Raw genomic sequence first — 22,362 nt, 5'->3', positions numbered from 1 at the left:
CAAGTCATGTATGTATTCCAAAATGTATCCCAACATTTTACCCCAAAATATAGAGAGAGATGTAAAGTACCTAGTATAGCCAAACCAATTTTGAAAAAGGAGGACAAAGTTGAAAGACTTAACCTACTTGACTTCAACACATTTTAAAGCTAGAGTAATCAAGAAAGTATATATTGGCATATTAGCAAATAGAGCAATGGAATAGAATAGAGAATCCAGAAACAGACCCTCACGTATTGTCACTTGATTTTTGACAGAATGATCCATGCATTTCAATAGGGAAATTTTACTCCACTCAAAAATCAGTTTGAGATGGATCGTAAACATAAACATACAAGGAAAAACTCTAAAGCTTTATACTTTTTAAAACTTTTTTAAAATTATTAATTTATTTATTTGGCTGTGCTGGGTCTTAGTTGCAGCATGCATGCATGTGGGATCTAGGGCATACGGGATCTAGTTCCCTGACTAGGGATTGATCCCGGGCCCCCTGCATTGGGAGTGCAGAGTCTTAACTGCTGGACCACCAGGGAGGTCCCTCTAAAGCTTTTTAAAAATCTACATTTAAAAATTTTAAAACATAGGTGAATATCTCCCTGACCTTGGGGTTGGCAAAGATTTCTTAGCCAGGACAGAAAAAGCACTAACCATAAAAGGCATGAGCACAAACACACAGTCCCAGCAATGGCTTCTGACCAGGGAGAAGAGTGAGCCCTAAAAGCCCAGGGCATGGGGAGCAGGGAGGCAGGGCAGGGGTTCCCCTGGACATGGTCTCTGAGCTTCAGGCACAGAGAATCATTTTGAAATCAACACAAACCCTAATTCTGAATCTTGTAACCAGTCCCCTGCTTCCATCACCCAATTCTTTGACTCTGAAAGCCCCTGGATCACTTACTAATGCTGCCTTCCAGATATCCTGTGGAGGTGGCACCAGGGCTGGGCAGCAGAGGGATTTCACACATTCTGTGTGACACACAGAAGGAGTCACAGGGAGGCCTGTACCAGCTCCATAGAAGGAGAACTTTTGAACTCTTAGAAATAACTGGTACAGAAGGAGGGCACTGGTCTATAAAGGCACGAGCTCAAGAAATGATGGCTCTGGACTTCCCTGGTGGCGCAGTGGTTAAGAATCCGCCTGCCAATAAGGGGACACGGGTTCGAGCCCTGGTCCGCGAAGATCCCACATGCCACAGAGCAACTAAGCCCGTGCGCCACAACTACTGAGCCTGCGCTCTAGAGCCCGCGAGCCACAACTACTTGAGCCCACGCACCACATCTACTGAAGCCCCCGTGCTCCACAACAAGTGAAGCCACCACAGTGAGAAGTCCGCGCACTGCAACAAAGAGTAGCCCCCGCTCGCCACAACTAGAGAAAGCCCACGCGCAGCAACAAAGACCCAACACAGCCAAAAATAATAAATAAATATAAATAAATGAGATGATGGCTCTTTTATTATTATTAATTTAGGGGTTTCAAACCTAGAGCAATCAGAGGGTGAGGCAGAGATGGGGGAAGGAAATAGAGGCAAGCAACCATGATGGGCTCTGACAGAATGCTCTCTTTTCAAACTGAAAGTGGGGAATTCTTTGAGGCCATTTTGGGCAGGAACGGGCAAGGGATTTCCTCTTCAGCTGGGCATCAGATTTACCCCTCCTAAAATCTGCCTCGGGAAGGTGACTGGGTGTCCAGACTCTGGGTGTCCAGGGTCCATGAATAGGTATTTGTGATGTCTTTATTTTTGCTAAGGGTATTGGTTGCTCAGAGAGGTTAAGTAGTTTGCCCAAGGTCACACTGCAACTGAGTGGCCAAGGGAACAGCCAACCTTAACCACTGCAGAAGACTAAAAGTACTTAAAAACTAAAGCTCATCTAGTTTGGTGCTTCTCAAACTTTACCCAAAAAACTTGCTAAAACTAAACTGTTTTGGTGGGTTTTAGTAACTTGCATTTAAAAAAATACCTCTGGAGATTCTGATGCAGGGGTAGGGGTGACTTTGGTGGTAGTTGAGCCCCAGACTCTGGAGACCCACCAACTGGGTTTAATGTCCTGTACTACTACTTACTGGCTCTCTGTGCATTTTTCTCATCAGCAAAATGGTGATATACACCTGAAGCTAACACAATATTGTAAATCGACTACACTTCAATTTTTTCAAATGGTGATATTAATACAACAGGTTGTTGTAAGGAATTCTCGAGTTCAATATAATATATTCAATACAATAAAATAATAATAAACAACAAAATAATTTAACATATTTAATACAAGATAATATAGATATATTAACATAACAATGTATTTAATAAATGTAGCAATTATTCTATTGTATTAATATATTTTATATATTTATTTAAAATAAGTATATAAATTATTTACTAATAAAGAACTTGGAATAGTGCCTGTCATTCATAAGTACTACTTAAGTGCTAAATATTTTGTTTACCCCATGTGATAGGGAGCTTGCTACCTCCCAAGGCAGCTCCTGCCATCTTTGGTCAGCCCCAGGCTGTGCCCACTGGCCACAGTGGTGAAGCAGTTTGCAGCAGTCCCTTCAGCTGGATCTCTATACCCTCATACACAGAGTTGATTGAAAATTTCTATTTGGCTTTTTCAAATACAAACCCCAAAAGGCTGAGAGCACACACCCTCTAGCCACTAAGGGGACCCATACATGGTGCTTGGAGGCACTGCTGGGATGGGTAGCTGGGGTTCCAAGGCTCATTCTCCACTGGCTTGTTTGGTGTTCTTTGGGAAGGTGCTTTCTCTCTGGGGCCTCAGTTTCTGTTAAGTAGGGGCTAGGAATGGGGTAGGTGTATCTCACGGCGCGACTAGCTCTAACAATAGTGGGGAAAAGTTATTAACCACTGGCCCTTCAGGGCTCTAGGACCCTAGAGCAGGAAACAGGAATTGCCCAGATGCTCACCCCTCTCCCAAGCCACCAACCCAAGTCTTGATAGTATTTTTGTTTTTCTTTTCTTTTGCTCTGTGCACATGGTAGGTCTCAAACCGCACAGAATTAGGAGAGTGGGAGGGGTATGATGTAGGATCTTGAGAAAGGAACCTGGCCCCATCCCCACCCCAAAGCCCCCTGCTGAGCTGCCACTCCCACCTCTTTTGTTCCTCCTTAATCACCCAATCTTTCCTCCCAGCTTCCAGGCTCTTCCCTTCCAGACCTGCTAGCCTCCCTCAGCCCCCATGGGCCCTCAAAACGTTGTGTGTACCCAATTCTGAGTTGGGGGGCTCTTAGAACCAAGGACATTTCATTATCTTTTTCATTGAACCTGTTCCTATTGGGAATCTCCGGTGCGCCATATCCTGTGAGAGGCCCTGGGTGATAAGGAAGTAATTTAAACAGAGGGGAACTTTGCTCTCAGACACTCATCTCCTGGGGGAGCCGGGACGGGGGCGGAGGGAGGAGAGTACAGCCAAACAGGTCAGTACATAAATTAAGTGATTTCAGATACTGTAGTGATCAGAACTATAAGGGAAATAAAACAGGGCGAGGGGACAGAACATGAAACGGGGGCAACTTTAAACAGAGAAGGAAGGTCTCTCTTTGGAGGTGATATTTGAGCTGAGACACAGATGGTAAGTGAAAGAGGTAACAAGTACAAAGGCCACCAAAGAAACAAGCCCAATGGGGTGAGATTTAAAATTCCAAGTTTCCCGGTCTCATAAAAACAAAGGTCTCTGGGAGAATCCCAGAGACTTTTGGGAGGAGGGGGCCTTCAGTTTTAGCCCATAATGTGGGTGAGTGGAGGGGCGCCCTCTAGTGGTGACAAGAGTTAAATTTCACATAGCTGACCTGGAATGCCGCATGCTTGTGACTTGACTCTGGGCTAATTATGAGTTTCACTCATTCCTTTCTCTCCCGCACTTATTCATTCAACAGATATTTACTGAGCAGTGTGCCAAGCAATAACTCTAGATGCTGGGGGTAGAGTTGTGAAACCGACAGTGAAGGTCCCTGCCCTCCTGGAGTCGATACCCTAGGGAACAGTTCTTAGCTCACTACTCTACCCCCACTGCCCCTCTGCCCTCCAGTATTCTGCAGCTTAACTGGCCTCCTAATGATCCAACGGGCAGATATCGTTGCTTCAGCGTCTTTGCATCTGCTGTTCCCTTCCACCCCTGGAAAGCAAGTCCCTGCTTCTTTGCACTGCTGGTTCGGGTCTCAGCTCAAAAGTGACCAAGTCAGAAAGATGTGAACTTATTTTGTTTGTTGTTTGCCTGTTCTCTTCACTAAACTATAAGATTCCATGAAAGTTACCATTTTCTTGGAATCCCTCAGCCTAGCGTTTGATAGGCGCGCAGTAAACTTACTGAATGGGTTTATGATCCTGCACCCCGGCTTGTTTCAGAAGACAGTGAACTGTAAGTGAATGAGTTGGACAAAACAGACAAAAAAAATCCCTGCCCTAAAACAACAACAACAACAAAACACCTTGTCCAGAGCATTTTCAATTAAAATTGCAGCCCCCGCACTACCAGTGCCCCCTTTCCCTGCTTTATTTTTTTCTATACATGTATCACTTTCTAAACTATTATAATTTACTCCTCGGTGTTTGCGTGTCTCCGCCACTAGAAAGTAAGCTCCACGAAGGCAGGGGATTTTGTCCATTTTGTTCACCACCCTACCCTCAGTGCCCAGAACAGTGTTGGCACCCAGCAGGTGCTCAATAAATAGAGAATGAATGAACTCCAGATCACAGTCTGCTTTTTTTCTGCAGACCTTGAGTCACCTTGTTCCAAGGGGGAAACGGGCTTCAGGAGGCGCCCAGAGGTGACTTCAGGTGGCGCGACCCAGGAGTCCGAGCTCTGGAAGAAGGGCCACTGGAGCAGCTGTGGAGATGTGAGGCGCCGGCAGCAGGAGAGCCGTGAGGCCCGGGCGCTGGGGCACTTCCAGGAAGAGGCGCGGACGCTGACGGCGCGGGGCCAGGGACTGTGGGCGGTACCGTCCGATGGAACGAGTCACCTGACTCGTGCAGGCCACGCCCACCCCCTCGTGGGCGGGGAGCATGCAAATCAGCCCGCGGCGGCGGCCAATCGTGGTGCGCGCCGGGGGTCCGGGGCCCAGGGATCCGGGACGCTGCCTCGCGCGCAGGCTTTCGTCTCTGCAGACCCGGGCTTTTGCAAGCGGCGTGGCGGGCTTGCGAGCTTGTGCTGTAGTCGCTTCCTCGACCTTCTCGTCTTTAGCGGCCGGCCGGGTCAGGCCGGACCCGCGCAGGGGCCCAGGCGGCGGCTGCCTCAGCCGGAGGCGGAGGCGGAGGTGCGGGGGGTGGTGGGGGCCGCTGCCTTCGCAGGCGCCTGGGCCGGCCCGCGCCTTTTCAGCGTGCTCCATGCATCCGGAGCCCGCCCCGCCCCCGAGCAGCAACAGCCCTGAGCTTCCCCTCAGCTGCGGCAACACTACCAGCGGCAGCCGCCGGAGCCGCCGGCGCAGCGGGGACGGGGAGCCCCCGGGGTCGCCGTCGCCCCCGCCGCCCGCCGTGACCTACCCGGACTGGATCGGCCAGAGTTACTCGGAGGTGATGAGCCTAAACGAGCACTCCATGCAGGCGCTGTCCTGGCGCAAGCTCTACTTGAGCCGCGCCAAGCTCAAAGCCTCCAGCCGGACTTCGGCTCTGCTCTCCGGCTTCGCCATGGTGAGCTCGGGCCGCCGTGCCCTGCCCCCTTTCAGGTCTGGCCACTGTCACCCGCAGACTTGACGGGGCCCACAGGGGAGCTGGCTGGGCGGGCCAGGCGGGCTGGGGGTGAAGGGAAGAGCTGGGAGAAAGCTGTCGTGGACGCGGGAGGGGTCCAGAGGTGCTGGACATGAGAGGTGGGCGACACGTGACACCCGATGTGGGAGACGGTATCATACACATGTCCAGGGTTGGGGGGCTCAGATACCTTCAGATGGGCAAGCTTGATGCAGCAAGGAGGGAGAAACAGCAGGATCCTCGACGTAGATCTGTAAGAAGACATTCCCACAGATGTTCAGGGGGAAAGGAAAGACATAACGTGGACTGATCTCTTTGGAAGCAGGTATCAGGAGGTTGGGAGGTAAAGGACTCCTGAGGCGTCTCCCTAGTTCCCCCACACTTGAGGCCAGGTTCTTTTATTACCTGGTAGAGGGGATTTCCCGACACCCTGTCTCCTATGGCATTTTCCGAGGCCTCAGCCTGGGGGTTTGACAACCGCTCCCCACCTCAGTTTCTTCTCCAGAAACTTGCCAGTGAGTCACTGGGTGTGGGGGAGCAGCATGGGACATGTTCCCGTTGAATGGGCTCTTTCTTGATGTAGCTGGTGGACTTAGTTTCTGCTCCCCATTCGGGCTGGGTCGGAGTGAGAACCAGCCTCTGGGGAGTAGGGTAGGTGAGGCTGCAAGTTGGGCTGAGAAGTGGCCCCGAGGATGCCTTCATGCTGGGGATCTTGGAGTCTCCCAGGGCAGGGAGCTACAGAACAAGCCCTGATAATCACTTTCAGTGACCTCAGCCTGCATGAATGGGGTCTGCTCCCCCTCCCCCAAGGTTTTTAGCCCAGAGCACTCTTGCCTCACCAGTGAGTGAGGTAATTCCCTGGCCTTGAGGGAGGGGTGGCTGCACCCTTCGTGTTTTCTTGGGAAAGGAGCGTGTCTGGCACTCTCCCTGTGCTCCTCAAACTAGTGGGCGATGCACGGGAGCAAGAACTTTTTAGAAGCCCTTAGCAGTCCCAGAGCACCCTGGGGCCACGGTGGAAAGGCCAGGTGATTGAGGTTGGGAAAGAGCTCTCCCGGCTCTGCCACTTGCTGCCTGTGCGCCCTCAGACTAATCCCTATGTGGGCCTCGGTTTCTGAATTGGTGAATGAAGGCTGCTACTGAGTTTCTCTGACTTTCAGAATTTAATCGAGGAAGCCTTTGAGAGGGGAGGAGAGAATGTGTGTGTTTGTAAGAAGTGTCACTCTAGCTTTTAATTTAGGTCTGTATGAAGGGGTGCTGTCCTATCAGCCCCAAGTCCTAGGAATAGCTGACACTTACCAAGCACCCACTAGGTGCTTGGCACTGTGTAGGTTCCCTAACTTATGCACTAAGTCCTCGACCACTCTTTGAGGTAGTTTTTTCATGGGACTTTCCCAAGGCCACACAGCTCACTGCTGGAGCGGGATTTGAACCCAGGACGGCTGACATCCAGAACTCTCTTGGACACTTGTACCATTTGTGGTGTATGGAGCTTTGAGCCATGTCCTGCCAGGGACCTGTTAGGACCAGGCCTTGTAGGGAACGAGAAATAGAGCAGAAAAACTTCTCTTAAGCAAAATAAAATGTTACAGTTAGGGGGTGGGTGTCGGCTCTTCACAGCAGCTCTCTGGGTTTCAGATGGTGGGATGCTTATATTCCTCTGTTTTCTTTTTCTTTTTTTTTTTTTTTTTTTTTTTTTTTTTGCTGTACGCGGGCCTCTCACTGTTGTGGCCTCTCCCGTTGTGGAGCACAGGCTCCGGACGCGCAGGCTCAGCGGCCATGGCTCACGGGCCCAGCCGCTCAGCGGCATGTGGGATCCTCCCGGACCGGGGCACGAACCCGCGTCCCCTTCATCGGCAGGCGGACTCTCAACCACTGCGCCACTAGGGAAGCCCTGCCTATTCCTCTTTTTCTTGGGATCATAAATTCACAGCTGCCCAGGCCCCTTCCCACTCCAGGAGAAGTAAGGGTGACGCTTTCCTGCCTTCTTGAATCGTGTCTTAGAAGCCGGGCCTCCTAATCAGATGTCATCTCCCTCTTCCTCTTGCTAAAAACAGTGTGGGGAAGTCAGGCAGCAGGGGTGGCCAGAGGCACTTGGTGGGCCTTGACTCACCCAGGCTGTTTCTTGGGGACCTTTATTTTACCCAGTCAGGGTGGAGAAGGCTTCCTGGCTCCACTGATGAAATCCCCAAAATTCTGCCAGCCGGGAAGGCTAAACCCTATAACCAGCCTCTGTTCTGGGGAAGCAGTTACAAGAGAGTGCATTTGCCATGAGTCTGGAAATGAGTGGAAGAGATGGCGTTAGGGTGGAGAGCGGGTGCTCAGCAGGGCGGGTCTGCCCGCATCCCGATCCCACCAAAGCCACCCAGCCTCGTGAAGGATACTTGGAGAGGAAGGGGTGCCACACAGCCAAGCGCCATGGAAACTAGAGTGAGCAGGTTTCCTGGACTACTCTCCCTTGGCCTGTGAGTCAGCACAACCAACTTCCTGCCCCCAGAGGGCTTCCTTCCTAGAGACCTGGAACACCAGAAGAAGTGACATGACGTGACCTTTGATTTCCAAGGGTGGGAGAGTTGGTGAGGATGCCAGACTCACCTGCGCACAAGGTGAGATTGAGGGAGGGTCTCCCAAGAGCCTGGAGGGGATGGAGAGACTCCCCGTTCATGAGTGGAAGGGCCTGGCCAGGTGCCCTGAGGCCGTGGGACCTCAGACAGCGGCTTTACTCTTCGGGGCCAGTTTTCTCATGTGTGCAAAGGAGGCACATATTCTGTTCTCCCGTGGACTTGCATGCGGAGTCATTACAAGGTCCGATGGCCCACGAAGGATTGAGGAATTATCTTCAGACAAGATTCCCGTTCCTGATGGCATTTCCAGAAACGGAAGAACTTGTCTGGGCTCAGCACCCAGACTCTTAAAACCAGGGGCCCTGGATGTAGCACATGATCAGCAGCCTGCAAGTGCTCCTTGAGCCGAGGGTGCCATGACTCGAGCCGTCTGTGCCTCAGTTTACCTCTCAGCAAGAGGCAGCCAGCCTCGGCCTGACCCTGTCCCCTTGGGGCCGCGGTGAGCACACGTAGCCATCGTGGTGTGCTGGGAAGGGCAGCCTGTAACGTTAGCCTAAGCAGTAGATAATTGGGAAGGGTAAACAAAATGCTTTCTGTGACCTGGGATCAATTATTTTTGGATTATCTGCCTCCTCAAGTTCTCCACCTGCCAGCACCCTTTTGTTCCCAGGTTCCAGAGTGGGTTCAGAAGCTGCTTGGAATTTCTCTGAAAATGAGTTGGAAGGAAGGGCTCAAATCATAAGGCATTATTGAGCCTCTGTGACACGTTCCGAGTTCAGGGGGCGTGGAGATGAGGAACAAATTACTCATGGTGCTCATTACTTTTTTTCTTTTTTAATATTTATTTATTTATTTATTTTATTTTTGCTGCATCGGGTCTTAGTTGCGGTTCGTGGCATCCTCCACTGCGGCGTGCGGGCTTCTCTCTAGTTGTGGCCCACGTGCTCAGTAGTTTTGGTGTGTGGGCTTAGTTGCCTCATGGCATGTAGGATCTTAGTTCCCCAACCAGGGATCGAACCCACGTCGCCTGCTTTGGAAGGCAGATTCTTTATTTTATTTTATTTATTTTATTTTTGGCTGCATTGGGTCTTCGTTGCTGCGCGCGGGCTTTTCTCTAGCTGCAGCGAGCGGGGCCTACTCTTCATTGCGGTGCACTGGCTTCTCATTGCGGTGGCTTCTCTTGTTGCGGAGCACGGGCTCTAGGCACGCGGGCTTCAGTAGTTGCAGCACGTGGGCTCAGTAGTTGTGGCTCTTGGGCTCTAGAGTACAGGCTCAGTAGTTGTGGCACACAGGCTTAGTTGTTTTGCGGCATGTGGGATCTTCCCGGACCAGGGCTCGAACCCCTGTCCCCTGCATTGGCAGGCGGATTCTTAACCACTGCCCCACCAGGGAAGTCCTGGTGCTCTTTACTCATGGTAATCATTGCCATTGTCGATTGGGCTCTTGGAATAGGCTAGACGTTGTACTAAGTATGCTCCTTGTACTATCTCTTGTGATTTTCACAGCCTGGGGAGTGAGGGTAGGTGTGGTTCCGCAGTGAATGACTTGTCCGAGGTTACCTGGCTGGTAAGCTGTGGGGCCCTGTGACTGTGGTGTGGCCCCACTGCTACGGGAGAGGAAGCACCAGAGAGAGTGGTGGGAGGACAGAGCTGGGAGGCTCGCGTATTGTAGAGCAGAGTAAGAACCGGGACTCTGGAGCCAGACAGCTTGGGTTCAAACCCCGGCTCTACCACTTATAACTGTGAGATCCTGGGGAAATTGCTTAATGTCTCTGGGCCTCAGCCTCCTCTTCTGTAAAATGGGGGTAATAGTAATACCACCCTCGTAGGCTTGGTGTGAGGATTCATTTGTATTTGCAAAGCACTTAGAAAAGTACCTGGCCCAGGTACAACGGAAACTCTCTCACCCTTGTTCCCATGATGTTGGGACTGCTTTTTTTTTTTTTGGCCATGCTGTGGCATGTGGGATCCTAGTTTCCCCACCAGGAATTGCATCCGGGCCCACGACAGTGAAAGCACTGAACCTTAACCACTGGCCCACCAGGGAATTCCCAGGGCTTCTTTTATAAGGGTTAAATGGTTTAGAAGAATGTGATTCCAGCCTAGCCTTGAGGGTGGTAGAGTTAGGGCTTAGGGAAGAACCCTTTGTCAGAGGAAGTATTAGGAGCACAGTTACTAAGGTGAGGAATTATAGGGTCTCCAGGAAAAGGCAGAGAGTGTGGTGTGGCTGGAGTTGAGGGTGTGTTGGGGATAGTAGAGGAAGATGAATCTAGCCAGACTAGATGGTGCAGGGCCTTGACTTGCTGTTTGGGACGTTTGAACTCTGGTATCGGCAATGGGGAGCCATGGAAGGTTTTGGAGCAGAGGAGTTCCATGATGAATTCTTGAATAATGTTGAAGATGTTACTATTTACTGAACACCAGGCAAGAGCCTGGATCCTTTTCTTTCATTCTTACTTAATCCTCAGAACAGCTCTTAAACATATGTACTGTCACCTCCGCAGAGGCTTACAGAGGTTCTGATCACCCAGCTAGTAGATTTCAAGCCCCAGTCCCTCTGACTTGGAGTCTTTTCTACTCAACCACCCTCTCACCGTGTCCCTTGCTGTTAGTTGAAAACTGGGCCTTTGAAGTCTTCCAGATGTGCAGTTCTGCACTCTGGGCCATGTACAAATGGAACTTTGCTGAATGTCCCAAGGGGAAGGCACTCCCTGCCTAGCTGAGAAGCCTTTTGGAAAACTTCACAAGTGCCTGTGGCACGTGTCTGGAATTTTCAGCCAGGGTCTCTGTTGAGCTCTGCTGATTTCTGCTGGATCCAGGGCTGATGAAGGAGAGCTCTAGGGCTTCCCAAGGTGGCACTGTGGTAATCAATGTTGGGAAGGCGATTCCCTGGAGAAATGAAACTGAGAAAGTTTAAACAAGAGCAAGTTTCTCTCTGGTGGAACTTCTTCTGGGAGGCCTTGAATATGCTCCCCAGAAGGGATGCCTTAAGCTGATAGAAACACGGGAATTCCCTGGCAGTCCAGTGGTTAGGACTCCATGCTTTCACTGCCAAAGGCATGGGTTCAATTCCTGGTCGGGGAGCTAAGATCCCGCAAGCTGTGCGGTATGGCCAAAAAAAACAAAAAGAAAACGGATGGAACCACAAACTCTTCAGAGGAGAATCTTCTGGGACTGTGGTTTGACAGCCCTTCTTGGGAGCATTGGTCTAACCCAGGAACGGACCAACTTTTTCTATAAAGTAAATATTTTCAGCTTTGCAGGCCACACAGTCTCAGTGATAACTACAGGTGTCCCCTACTTTTCGAAAGTTCGCTTTACACCACCTCGCTTTTACGAAAGACCTACGTTAGTACCTGTTTTCACTAACCTGAAAGAAACCCAAAGAGAATTTTTACTTTTACCAAAGAAAGGTAAAAAGCGAAAACAGCATTTGCAGTGAGCCGTTATAGAGGCAGCCGCACCCCAAGGGGTGAGACTGGCACCACCAAACTCCCTTCCCCGGAACCGCACTCAGCATCTCGGCATCAGGTCGCCAGAGCTTTGAGCTGTGTCTTTTAGCCTCTGTGCTTTAATCCCGGTTTATTTGTGCATCTGTTAGTAAGTTGTCTCCTAAGGTAATTGCTCCATCCCTTTAGGCCATTTCACCTTACAGAAGGTTTCAGAGGTACATTATAGGGGGAAACCTGTACTCAATTCTGCTATTTTAGCTCAAAAGCAGCCACAGACCTTAGATAAATGAGTGGGCATGGCTGTGTGCCAGTAAAACTTTATTTGCAAAGAAGTACATTGAAGGCCAGTTTGGCGACCCCTGATTTAAGTGGTCTCCAAACTTTTTGAGTGCACACCCCGCTCAAAATATTGTCAACACTAGGCTCAGTATTTGTATACATGTGTATGCACCCTATGTGTATAGGTATACGTATATGTATGGTAATGAATGAAGTGTGTGCTAATAAAACATAAGTATTAAAAGGTACATAGGGGACTTCCCTGGCGGTCCAGTGGTTAAGACTCCACACTTCCACTGCAGGGACGCGGGTTCAGTCCTTGGTTGGGGAACTAAGATTGTGTGGCCAGAAATTTAAAAAAAAAAAAAAAGTACATAAAGACAAATCAAAACAACAACAAAAAAGTACATAAAAATACAACATTGAGGGCTTCCCTGGTGGCACAGTGATTGAGAGTCCGCCTGCTGATGTAGGGGACACGGGTTCGTGCCCCGGTCCAGGAGGATCCCACGTGCCGCGGAGCGGCTGGGCCCGTGAGCCATGGCCGCTGAGCCTGCGCGTCCGGAGCCTGTGCGTACCGCAAGGGGAGAGGCCACAGCAGTGAGAGGCCCGCATACCGCAAAAAAAAAACAAAAAACAAAAAACATTGAAAAGTTGAAAGGATGAGCTGAAAAAGGAATGTCATGAGAGTTCTTAGGGTTTCCGATGGATTACATAGGATTGTCTTTGGACACTTTAGAAACCCTGGGCTGAAATACCCAAAGGTCAAGTCTTGCCTTTAATATTCGTTTAGTGAGGCCCCTAGAGGGACAAGGCCCAGTGCTGGAAGCTAGAGAAACAGGGAAGTAGAGTGGAGGAAACCAGACGTGTCATTACATCTTCAGAACGTGTTTGGCAAGCGTAGCGGTGGAGGAGAGTTGGTGGAGGGACACTTACCACCGTCTGAAAATACTTGCCTAAACGTTTAGTACCTGTCATCCTCCCTGGGGCAGGGATTCTGCTGTCTTCCTGCTTTTTCTCCAGCGGAGCCACAAGATCCTTAAGGCACATAGTAAATTCTCAATGAAAGTTGTCCATGAGGGTAATTCTCTGGCGGTCCAGTGGTTAGGACTCTGCACTTTCACTCCTGAGGACAGGGGTTCAATCCCTGGTTGAGGAACTAAGATCCCTTAAGCCGCGCAGCGCAGCCACAAAAAAAAAATAGTCCATGAACGAATGAATGGCCCTGTCCTCACCTGGGAGGCCATGGAACAGGGGTGACTTGGAAGGTAAAAACCTGAGGACGTCAAAATTAGCCAGATGAAGAGAAAGGCTAGGCCTGTTCTCTACCCCCTCCCCCCAACCTGCAGGTTCAACCTGTTAGTGGCTTGTGACATTGATTCGCAACCAGCAGGTTTTTTGTGTGTTCTTTTTTTGGAATAAGAGTGGAATGAAACAGAAAGCAGCAGCATGCGTCACGTGTAAGAGGAGGCTGGGTTAGCACGCTTTCAGGGTAATTATTGTTTGGGGAAACTTGTTTCTGTTATAAATGGGTGTGTGTCTATTTAGGGAAACCTTTGGAATACTGGTCGATGGTGGTCAAAAGAGTTTGTAAATTACTGGATGAGCCCTCAATCCTCTCTTAATAGATAGTTTGCATCGGAGGGGGGGCCAGCAGGCTCAGGCAGCGCTCGGTGACCCAGGGTGACTGTGGCATGGCGGCTCCAGTGAACAGGAGAAGCCCAGGCTTGGGAAAGGAGAGTTGTGTCTTCCAGCTGTTGGGCGCCCGGGTCAGGCCAGGCATGGGAAGGCTGCCTTGGAAGGGCCTGGCCTCGGCGCCAGGTGGCAGGGGTCTCCATGGAGCCCAACAGGAGTGAGAAGAGTGGTTGGCATCCGGGCGTGGTGGGCAGACACCCAGCGAGGCCAGCCAGGCCCTGCCCTTCTCAGGAGCCTCTTCTTGGCTCGTGCTTGAGGTTTGGTGTCCCCGTGGCGGGGTGGTGGTGTCAGAGGTCCGCGGACCAGAGTGAGGTGGGGCTGGCCGTCCCTCGCCCTTCCTCACCCTTTAGGACCCATATGGCCAGGTTTAAGCAGGCCTGTGGCTGGCTGGGAGCTGTTTATTTTAGGTTAACGGCCCAGCACTCTGGCTATATTTACCTTGCGAAGCTGCTTGCAATCTGATCTGATCTCTCTGGGACTCAGCTGGGGCCCTGGGAGTTGCCTGCCAGATTCCGAGAGGCCCCCCCTGGCTTTACCCTCCCTGCCCTTGGGGAGATTTCCAAAGTGGGACGCATTCTGAAAAAAGCAGTAGTTTTTATTCCTGTGAACAGTTTTCCTCAGGAGCCATGATTTGTGCCAGCCATTCGTTCACGCAGCCCCAGGACACTGAGCTTGGTCCCCAATGTGGGAACGGCACACACAGCCCGCCAGCGTGCTCCAAGTTCCAGGAACTGTAGGGTCCGGCGAGGATGATGGGGTTTCTTCTGGAGCACGGCAAGGCCCCTTCTCCTCAGAAGGCCCAGCGTCACAGGCTGAGCTGCCCAGGCTCCCCACCAGCCCAAGACCTCGGGGGAAATTCTGGTGTCCCCAGGCCAGGTGTGTCCCAACAGCTGTGTGTACGGCTCTAGAGCCTGAGGGTCCGGCAAGGTGTTCCCTGTCCTGCCAAGGTGGCCATCTGGCCAGCTGTGCCGTGGGGCACGCATTCTCCTTGTACCGAGGGTTTGGAGCTGGAGCAGGCCAGGCCCAGAGTGGGGGGGTCTGAGCCCCTCACCCTCCCCAGGGAACAGAACACGGGCACACAGGGTCAGCTCCCAGCAGCCTCAGCTGAGGGCGTGCAGGGGCTGTTTGTCTTCCACTTTAAGCCCCGCGTTTTTCTTTTTAACTAAGAGTTATTGAGTACCTTCTGGGGGCTGGCCCTTTGTTAAACCCCTGTCAAGACCTCATTTAATCCCCTCAGTGATTGTCTTAGTCTGTCTGGGCTGCTATAACAGAATACCACAAGCTGGGTGGCTTATAAACAACAGATGTTTATTTCTCACAGTTCTGGAGACTAGAAGTCCAAGATCAAGGTGCCAGCAGATTCAGTGTCTGGTGAGGGGCTGGCTTCCGGGTTCATAGACACTGACTACTGTCCTCACCTGGCAGGAGTGGTGAGGGGGTCTCTGCTGGGGGCAACTCTCCTGTAAGGGCACTAGGGCACCACCCCCAAGACATAATCACCCCCAAAGGCCCTACCTCCTCACACCATCACCTTGGGGGTTAGGATTTAAAATATGAATTTAGAGGGTTTGCAGACATTCGGTCTGTAGTAGCAGGTGTGAGGAAAATGGTATTACCCCCTTTGCACAGAGCCTCAGTTTCCTCGTTTGTAAAAAAGTAATAATAATGTTGCTAGTAATCATTGACACTTTATTAAGCATATATATATATATATATATATATATATATATGACAGATCTTGTGCTAAGGGCTTTGTATTCATTAATCTGTTGAACCCTCATAACAGCCCCTATTTTATAGATGTAGAACCTGTGGCATAGAGAGGTTACCAGCTTTGTAAGTGGAGGAGCCAGTTCACTCCTAAAGGCTCTGTAGAGGTAGAGATACCAGGCTTAAGAGAACATATACCTGTATATGTGTGTGTCGTTCCCCCTGCCCCTGCCGCCGTATAGACCCCCAGCAACCAGCTCAGGGCCTGATGCACCTAATGGGTCTGGACATTTCAGGTGAGTGAATTAGTAGCCAGTGGACCTGAGGCAGTCAAGCAACAGACTCTCCTGCTGGTCCCTTCTCCGGTTTCAGGTTCCGGGGCAGCAGGCCAAAACAGGAAGAGGAAGTGCTGGGGAGGGGGGAACGTGGCAGGAGGTACGCCCTGCCGGAGGTGCCCCCCTTCTCCAGTGTGGTCAGGCCCGGGGACAGAGACCAGGGAGCCCGGGGTGCAGCCCTTAACCTGCCGTGCCCTGGTGGCCTGCCCGGGTGCCCTGCATCCCTCACCCGCGTGTGCTGAGCAATCTCAGCGTTGGCCTTAGGCCACCAGTGAGTGATCCTAAAAATGGTCAGAATCCTCATGGCACTGCCCCAGATTTAGATGGGCTTGAAACATTTTACAAACTCCTGGGATGAAAAGTTTATACAATCATCAGTTGTGGGAATTCTAAGACAGAAGTCTGTGACTCCTTTTGAAATTGTCTGCAAAGTCATATGACTGTATATACCTGGCTGTCTTAAGGCGTATCCAGTATTTTCACCAAATTCTCAAAGTGTCCAACCCCAGATCAGCTCTAGACAGCGACCTTAATTTTGCCACATACCCTCCTTTTTCAGAGACAACAGGGAAGGTCTTGACCAAGGTCACCCAGGGAAGCAAGGGTGTTTCTGGAGCCAAAACCCAGGGCTGCCAATTTGGCTTTGGTTTTCTCAGGCTGGACAGGAGGATAGAAACCCAGCGGGTTTCATATAGAGACACTGGGATTGAGGGTGAGGTTTTTAAACTGAATAACAATAATAATAGTAAAGCCTCTTTTATTGAGGGTTTACTCTGTGCCAGGCACTGAGTATTTAATGTGGGATTAACTCAGTCCTCACAACTCTGAGTGATGTACCAGTCTTTTTTTTTTTTTTTGGCCACACCGCGCAACTTGTGGGATCTTAGTTCCCCGACTAGGGATTGAACCTGGGCCCCGGCAGTGAGAGCACCTAGTCCTAACCACTGGACTGCCAGGGAATTCCCCCAATTTTCTATTTTTTAATTATTAATTAATTAATTGATTAATTTTGGCTGATCTAGGTCTTAGTTGTGGCATGCGGGATCTAGTTCCCTGACAAGGGATCAAACCTGGGCCCCCTGCACTGGGAGTGCGGAGTCTTACCCACTGGACCCCCAGGGAAGTCCCCCAATATTCTGTTTTTTACAGATAAGGAAACTTAGGCCCAGAAATTTAAAGGAACTTGCCAGAGCCTCACAGCCTAATAAAGGGCAGAGCAGTCAGGGCTCAAAGCAGGCAACCTGGTTCCAGAGCCTGTGCTCCTAACCACTGCCCTACACTGCCTTTCCAGGCCTAGGAAGGCTGTGGAGGTACAAGAAATGAAAGCAAACAGGGCCAGGCCTTACAAACAAGAAAGCTGGGAAGGAAGGAGCCCACCCCCTCCCCCGGAGTAAGGAGGGGTCGGGGCAGGTGTGGGGCTCGTGGGTACATTTCAGCATCAAGCCTCCCCCTTCTGAGCCTGGCACACACAGCGAACCCTTTATGAAGGGTCATTCTCCTTAATGGTGTTGTCATTGGCACTTGCTTCCCCACTCCCTCCAGCCTCTGCAGACAGACCCTGGCAGTGTGCCCACTGCCCGCTTCTCCCGGCCCATATCTGATGAGCTGGATCCTTCACATGGGGGTGATTTGCAAGGCCCAGGTGACAGGAGGTGGGTGGCGGGCCTGGAGCATGCCCCTGGTGACCCCAGATCCACAGGTCTCCAGGAACTGGGGATCAGCCCTGGGGCCCTGAGCCCAGCACTGGGGCTGGAGGAGGAGATGGCCCTGGGGCTTGCCGACTGCACCGCAGCACCCAGCCAGAGCCCAACTCTTCTGGGAAGCCTCTCTTAATTCCTTCTTGGTTGGTGCACTGTGTTCTCAGAAAGGGCCCAGGCATGACCTGGGAGGGCCTTCATCCCTTCACCCCACCCCTCTCCTTGTCCCCAGAGCAGGGCATGAGGAAACCTCTGCTTGGGACTTCCGTGGTGGCGCAGTGGTTAAGAATCTGCCTGCCAATGCAGGGGACACGTGTTCGAGCCCTGGTCCGGAAAGATCCCACATGCTGCGGAGCAACTAAGCCCATGTACCACAACTACTGAGCCCGCGTGCTGCAACTACTGAAGCCCGCGTGCCTAGAGCCCATGCTCGGCCACAAGAGAAGCCACTGCGATGAGAAGCCCACGCACCACGATGAAGAGTAGCCCCTGCTCTCTGCAACTAGAGAAAGCCTGTGCGCAGCAATGAAGACCCAACACAGCCAAAAATAAATAAAATAAATTTATTTTAAAAAATAGAATAATTTTCAATAAGAAACCTCTGCTTGGGAATTGGGAGTGTGGTGCCAACAGGAAGGGAGCCTTTTTTCATTCATGTAAACTTTTTTATCATAGTGAAATTTACATAAAACTTACCATTTTAACCATTTGTGATGATTACTATTTGGGAGGTGTTTGCCATCTACCAGGAGCTCTCATTTAATTGTTAAAATAATCCTGTTAACTGATACCATATCCCTACCTTACAAATAAGAGAGTTGAGGCACAGAGAGGTTCAGTGACTTTCCCAAGGACACGTAGCTCGTGAGTGGCAGAACTGGGATTCAAATCCAGGCAGCCCGGGCTCCAAGCCTGCGCCCTCTACCAGTACTTCCTGCCGCTTCTCAACCCTAAGTGGGTGGGTCTTATTATCCCCATTATACAGATATGGACACTGAGGCTCAGAGAGGCTAAGTGACTTACCCAGGGTCCCAGAGCTTGATGGGAGGAGAGCTTCTGAGCCATGACTATACTGTCACTTAGCCCACCTCTTCCTCCCCCCCCACCCCAGGTGGCGATGGTGGAGGTGCAGCTGGACGCTGACCACGACTACCCGCCGGGGCTGCTCATCGCCTTCAGTGCCTGCACCACGGTGCTGGTGGCCGTGCACCTGTTTGCGCTCATGATCAGCACCTGCATCCTGCCCAATATCGAGGCGGTGAGCAACGTGCACAACCTCAACTCGGTCAAAGAGTCGCCCCACGAGCGCATGCACCGCCACATCGAGCTGGCCTGGGCCTTCTCCACTGTCATCGGCACGCTGCTCTTCCTGGCTGAGGTCGTGCTGCTCTGCTGGGTCAAGTTCTTGCCTCTCAAGAAACAGCCGGGTCAGGTGCGGCCCACCAGCAAGCCCCCGGCCAGCGGCGCAGCCGCCAACGTCAGCAGCAGCACCGGCGGCATCACCCCAGGACAGGCCGCCGCCATCGCCTCCACCACCATTATGGTGCCCTTCGGCCTGATCTTTATCGTCTTTGCTGTCCACTTCTACCGCTCACTGGTCAGCCATAAGACGGACCGACAGTTCCAGGAGCTCAATGAGCTGGCCGAGTTTGCCCGCCTGCAGGACCAGCTGGACCACAGAGGGGACCACCCCCTGACCCCCGGCAGCCACTATGCCTAAGCCCTCCTGGGCTGGGCACTTCGGAGCTTTGGCCTTACGCCCTTCCCCACGACCTTGTCCCGGCCCAGCCTCAAGGACAGCCCGTATAGGGGGCTGGGCTTTTGTCAGGGGGCAGAGAGTGGAGGGAAGAGGCTTTTTTTTAAAGAGAAATTACTGCACTTTGAAACTTTCCTCTAAGAGAATAAGCACTTCCTGTTCTTCCAGCTCCAGGTTCACCTCCTGTTCTGAAGCCACCGGTGGGAGCCAGAGAGGGGACAAACGCTCCCTTTGTCCCTCCTCCTCCCCTGTGCCAGTGCCACCTGGGTGCCTCCTGTCCTTTCCGTCTTGACCCCCCTCCCCGTTCAGTGTCGATTGTGTGCGTGTGTGTGCGTGTGCGAACGCAGAAATATACTCATAAGGGACACCTCCTCTTGTGTCTGTATTTGTTGGGTCTGGACTGCCTGGTATTTCTCCTGGTGCCCCAATAGGTGAGCCTCTAAACAAAAAAATTTTTTTCAACATTTTGGGAAATTTCAAACCTACCCCCAAAAGTTCCATGAAGAGTAACTGAAATATATATACAGTCAATTCTTATTCGCAGTGGTTCTGTTCTATAGTCACAGAACACTGAATTAGTATTTCTCCTAAGAGAAATATGGGGTTATGTTCCTGCAAGCCTCTGGTCACAACATTTTTGTCAACCAATCAATACACAGCCTTGTTTTTTGTGTGTTTCTTTTTAAAGACGCCTTAATATATGTTACATATAACATTGAACTTACACGCTATTGCTATCACAACAGCACTATCACTCACTTGTGACTGAAACTTACATAACACACATTTTCTCCGTAAGGCACATCACAGCCTTCCTGTGCTCTGAACACTAGACAGCACTTCATTGTTACCCTTGGGGACCATTTTAAGTAGTGAAATCACCAACAAAAAGCACCAAAATGTGAAAAGCGTAGCATTAAATAGACTGTGAAAAGGATACTTGTTTACAGCATGAGCTGAAAGAAGGCAGAGGGTCACCTTGTTTGACCTCAGCAAGTAGGCAAATTTGCAAATACTGAAAGTGTGAGTAATGAGAATGACAGTATGTTTTCTCCCTGAGCCATATGCATTAGTTACAGATTTCTTCCTTAAACCAAGGACATTCCTCTACAGAACCACAATTCGATGATCAAATTCAGGAAATTTGACATTGATGCGATACTATTATCTAATACAACAACATTCATTTTCAGTTTCCCTCTTTGTCCTAATCATGTCCTTTCTTGTAGTGATTTTTCCATCCAGGATCATGCACTGCATTGGGTTGTCATGTCTCTTTAGTCACCTTTTATTTGGGACAGCCTTTCTTTGTCCTTTGTAATATCAACATTTTTGAAGAGTCTGAGCCAGTGTTTTGTTTTTTTTTTAACATCTTTATTGGAGTATAATTGCTTTACAATGGTGTGTTACTTTCTGTTTTATAACAAAGTGAATCAGTTATACATATACATATGTTCCCATATCTCTTCCCTCTTGCGTCTCCCTCCCTCCCACCCCTCCAGGCGGTCACAAAGCACTGAGCTGATCTCCCTGTGCTATGCGTGAGCCAGTGGTTTTGTAGAATGCTGCCTCTGTCTTGTTTCTCTGATATTTCCTCATCTGTATGATCAGTTATGCATTTTGGGAGGAATTTTTTCTCCATTTTGCAGATGACAAAAATTGATGTCCAAAGAGGATGTTTTCGAGCCTGGAAATCTGGCTCAGAGCCTAGACACTCAAAAAATCTTACGTAGACTGATTCTGGCTTTGCTTAAGAAATCGGAAGATCCAGCAGCAGCATTACTGGGCCTGCCTTCTTGCAGAGCAACAATGAACAGGAGCTGAGTTGCAGCTACCTCTTACCCAGGAGATGTATTTGCCACAGTCCCCACCACTCCCTATTGTATGACACCAGCCCAGCTTCATATGTTACTCACCTGGCCCCAGAGGGCATTTGTGTTTGACAGCTCATTCTGTCCCCTAAACCTGATACAGAAAGTGGTTTTATAAAAACACAAGTGCTCTGGCTGAAGTGAGAGTTGGTTGTGGGAAAGTGTGGCCTTAAGCTTTTGTCCTTCTGTGCAGACTTGGACATGGCCACAGCAGCTTGGTGGGCTGAGTGGAGGAGGGGGACCCCTTTATCCTACTGCAGCTTGCCTCTGTCCTGCATGATATACACCAGGACCCACCCCTCCCCTGTCCCCAGAAGGCCCTCTGACTGGGACCGAGTAGGGTGGGGCAGGTGCCCCTGTGTGAAAATCTCCACTGCTCGCCAGAGAAAACCTAGGCATCTTTCATCCTTCCCCTAAGATACCCACCTCCCTGCTTCTGCAGAGACCTGGGTAGATAATACATTCATAGGTTCCAAACACAGCAGTGAAAAATTGCTGTCCCTCCCCTGTTCCCAGGTTCCCAATTCTCCCCAGAGACAACCATTGTTGCCAGTTTATTTTGTTCCCATCTAGACATTTTATACATAAACAAGTACACATCCTACCTTTTCTGAAAAAATGGTAGTTTTCTATACGCACTGCCACTGTTCTCACCTTAAGAGCAGACAGGCCTAAGTTTAAGCACAGTCACTTTCTAGTTTGGTGACTTGTGAGCCTCCCTGAACCTCAGTTTCCTCCTCTAAAATGACACGAATAATAGCAGGACACCTCATAGGTTGTTGAAGGGTCATGGGAGAGCACCCGTGTAAAGCTGTCAGTGCTGGGCCTAGCACTGAGTGGCTCTGTGGTTGGTTATGTGTCCAGAGGCAGCCAGGCTCAGCTTCCCGGCTTCAGAGGTACTGACTGAGAACGATGCCATGGGTCGGGCCACCTGCTTGGCATTTAGATGGCAGAGAGAACGTCAGTATCAGTGAACGCTTTACTATATGCCGGGTACTTGCTGAGGGCTTTATGAACATTGTGGTATTTCAGGGTTATTTTATGGTATTACACCGTTGAAGTTGGGTTGAATAATTCTTCTGTAGAGTGTTTACATCATAACATGTTTAGCAGGATCACAACCTCTACCCACTGGGTGCCAGTAGAATTCTTCCCTGCCAGCTGTGACAACCAAAAATGTCTCCAGACTTTGCCAGATGTTCCCGGGGAAGGAAGGGGGACAAAACCACCCTCCCTCGGGTTAGAACCACACCTTATTTCATTCTCCAGTAACCACAATAACCCCTGGTGGTAAGTACTGTTATTGTC

The 22,362-nt window shown here is 50.5% G+C and overlaps 1 protein-coding gene across 1 annotated transcript; it reads left to right on the top strand.

Annotated features, from left to right (window-relative positions):
* The first annotated feature begins 5,191 nt into the window (after positions 1-5,191).
* On the top strand, positions 5,192-19,543 carry LOC132435862 (calcium release-activated calcium channel protein 1). Its single transcript, XM_060027998.1, has 2 exons — positions 5,192-5,642; positions 18,539-19,543. The coding sequence occupies exons 1-2, from the start codon at positions 5,340-5,342 to the stop codon at positions 19,145-19,147; spliced, it is 912 nt and encodes a 303-aa protein (XP_059883981.1). The 5' UTR covers positions 5,192-5,339; the 3' UTR covers positions 19,148-19,543.
* Positions 19,544-22,362: the final 2,819 nt, after the last annotated feature.

This window comes from Delphinus delphis, chromosome 13 (genome assembly GCF_949987515.2).
Source record: "Delphinus delphis chromosome 13, mDelDel1.2, whole genome shotgun sequence".
NCBI lineage: Eukaryota > Metazoa > Chordata > Mammalia > Artiodactyla > Delphinidae > Delphinus > Delphinus delphis.
This window is presented reverse-complemented; position numbering and strand designations above follow the sequence as displayed.

Excerpts from the sequence above, each read along its gene's own strand:
- LOC132435862 (XM_060027998.1), top strand. The coding sequence starts at position 5,340 with ATGCATCCGGAGCCCGCCCCGCCCCCGAGCAGCAACAGCCCTGAGCTT. Across the intron at positions 5,643-18,538 it reads TGCTCTCCGGCTTCGCCATG|GTGGCGATGGTGGAGGTGCA; the intron begins GTGAGCTCGGGC and ends CCCCCACCCCAG.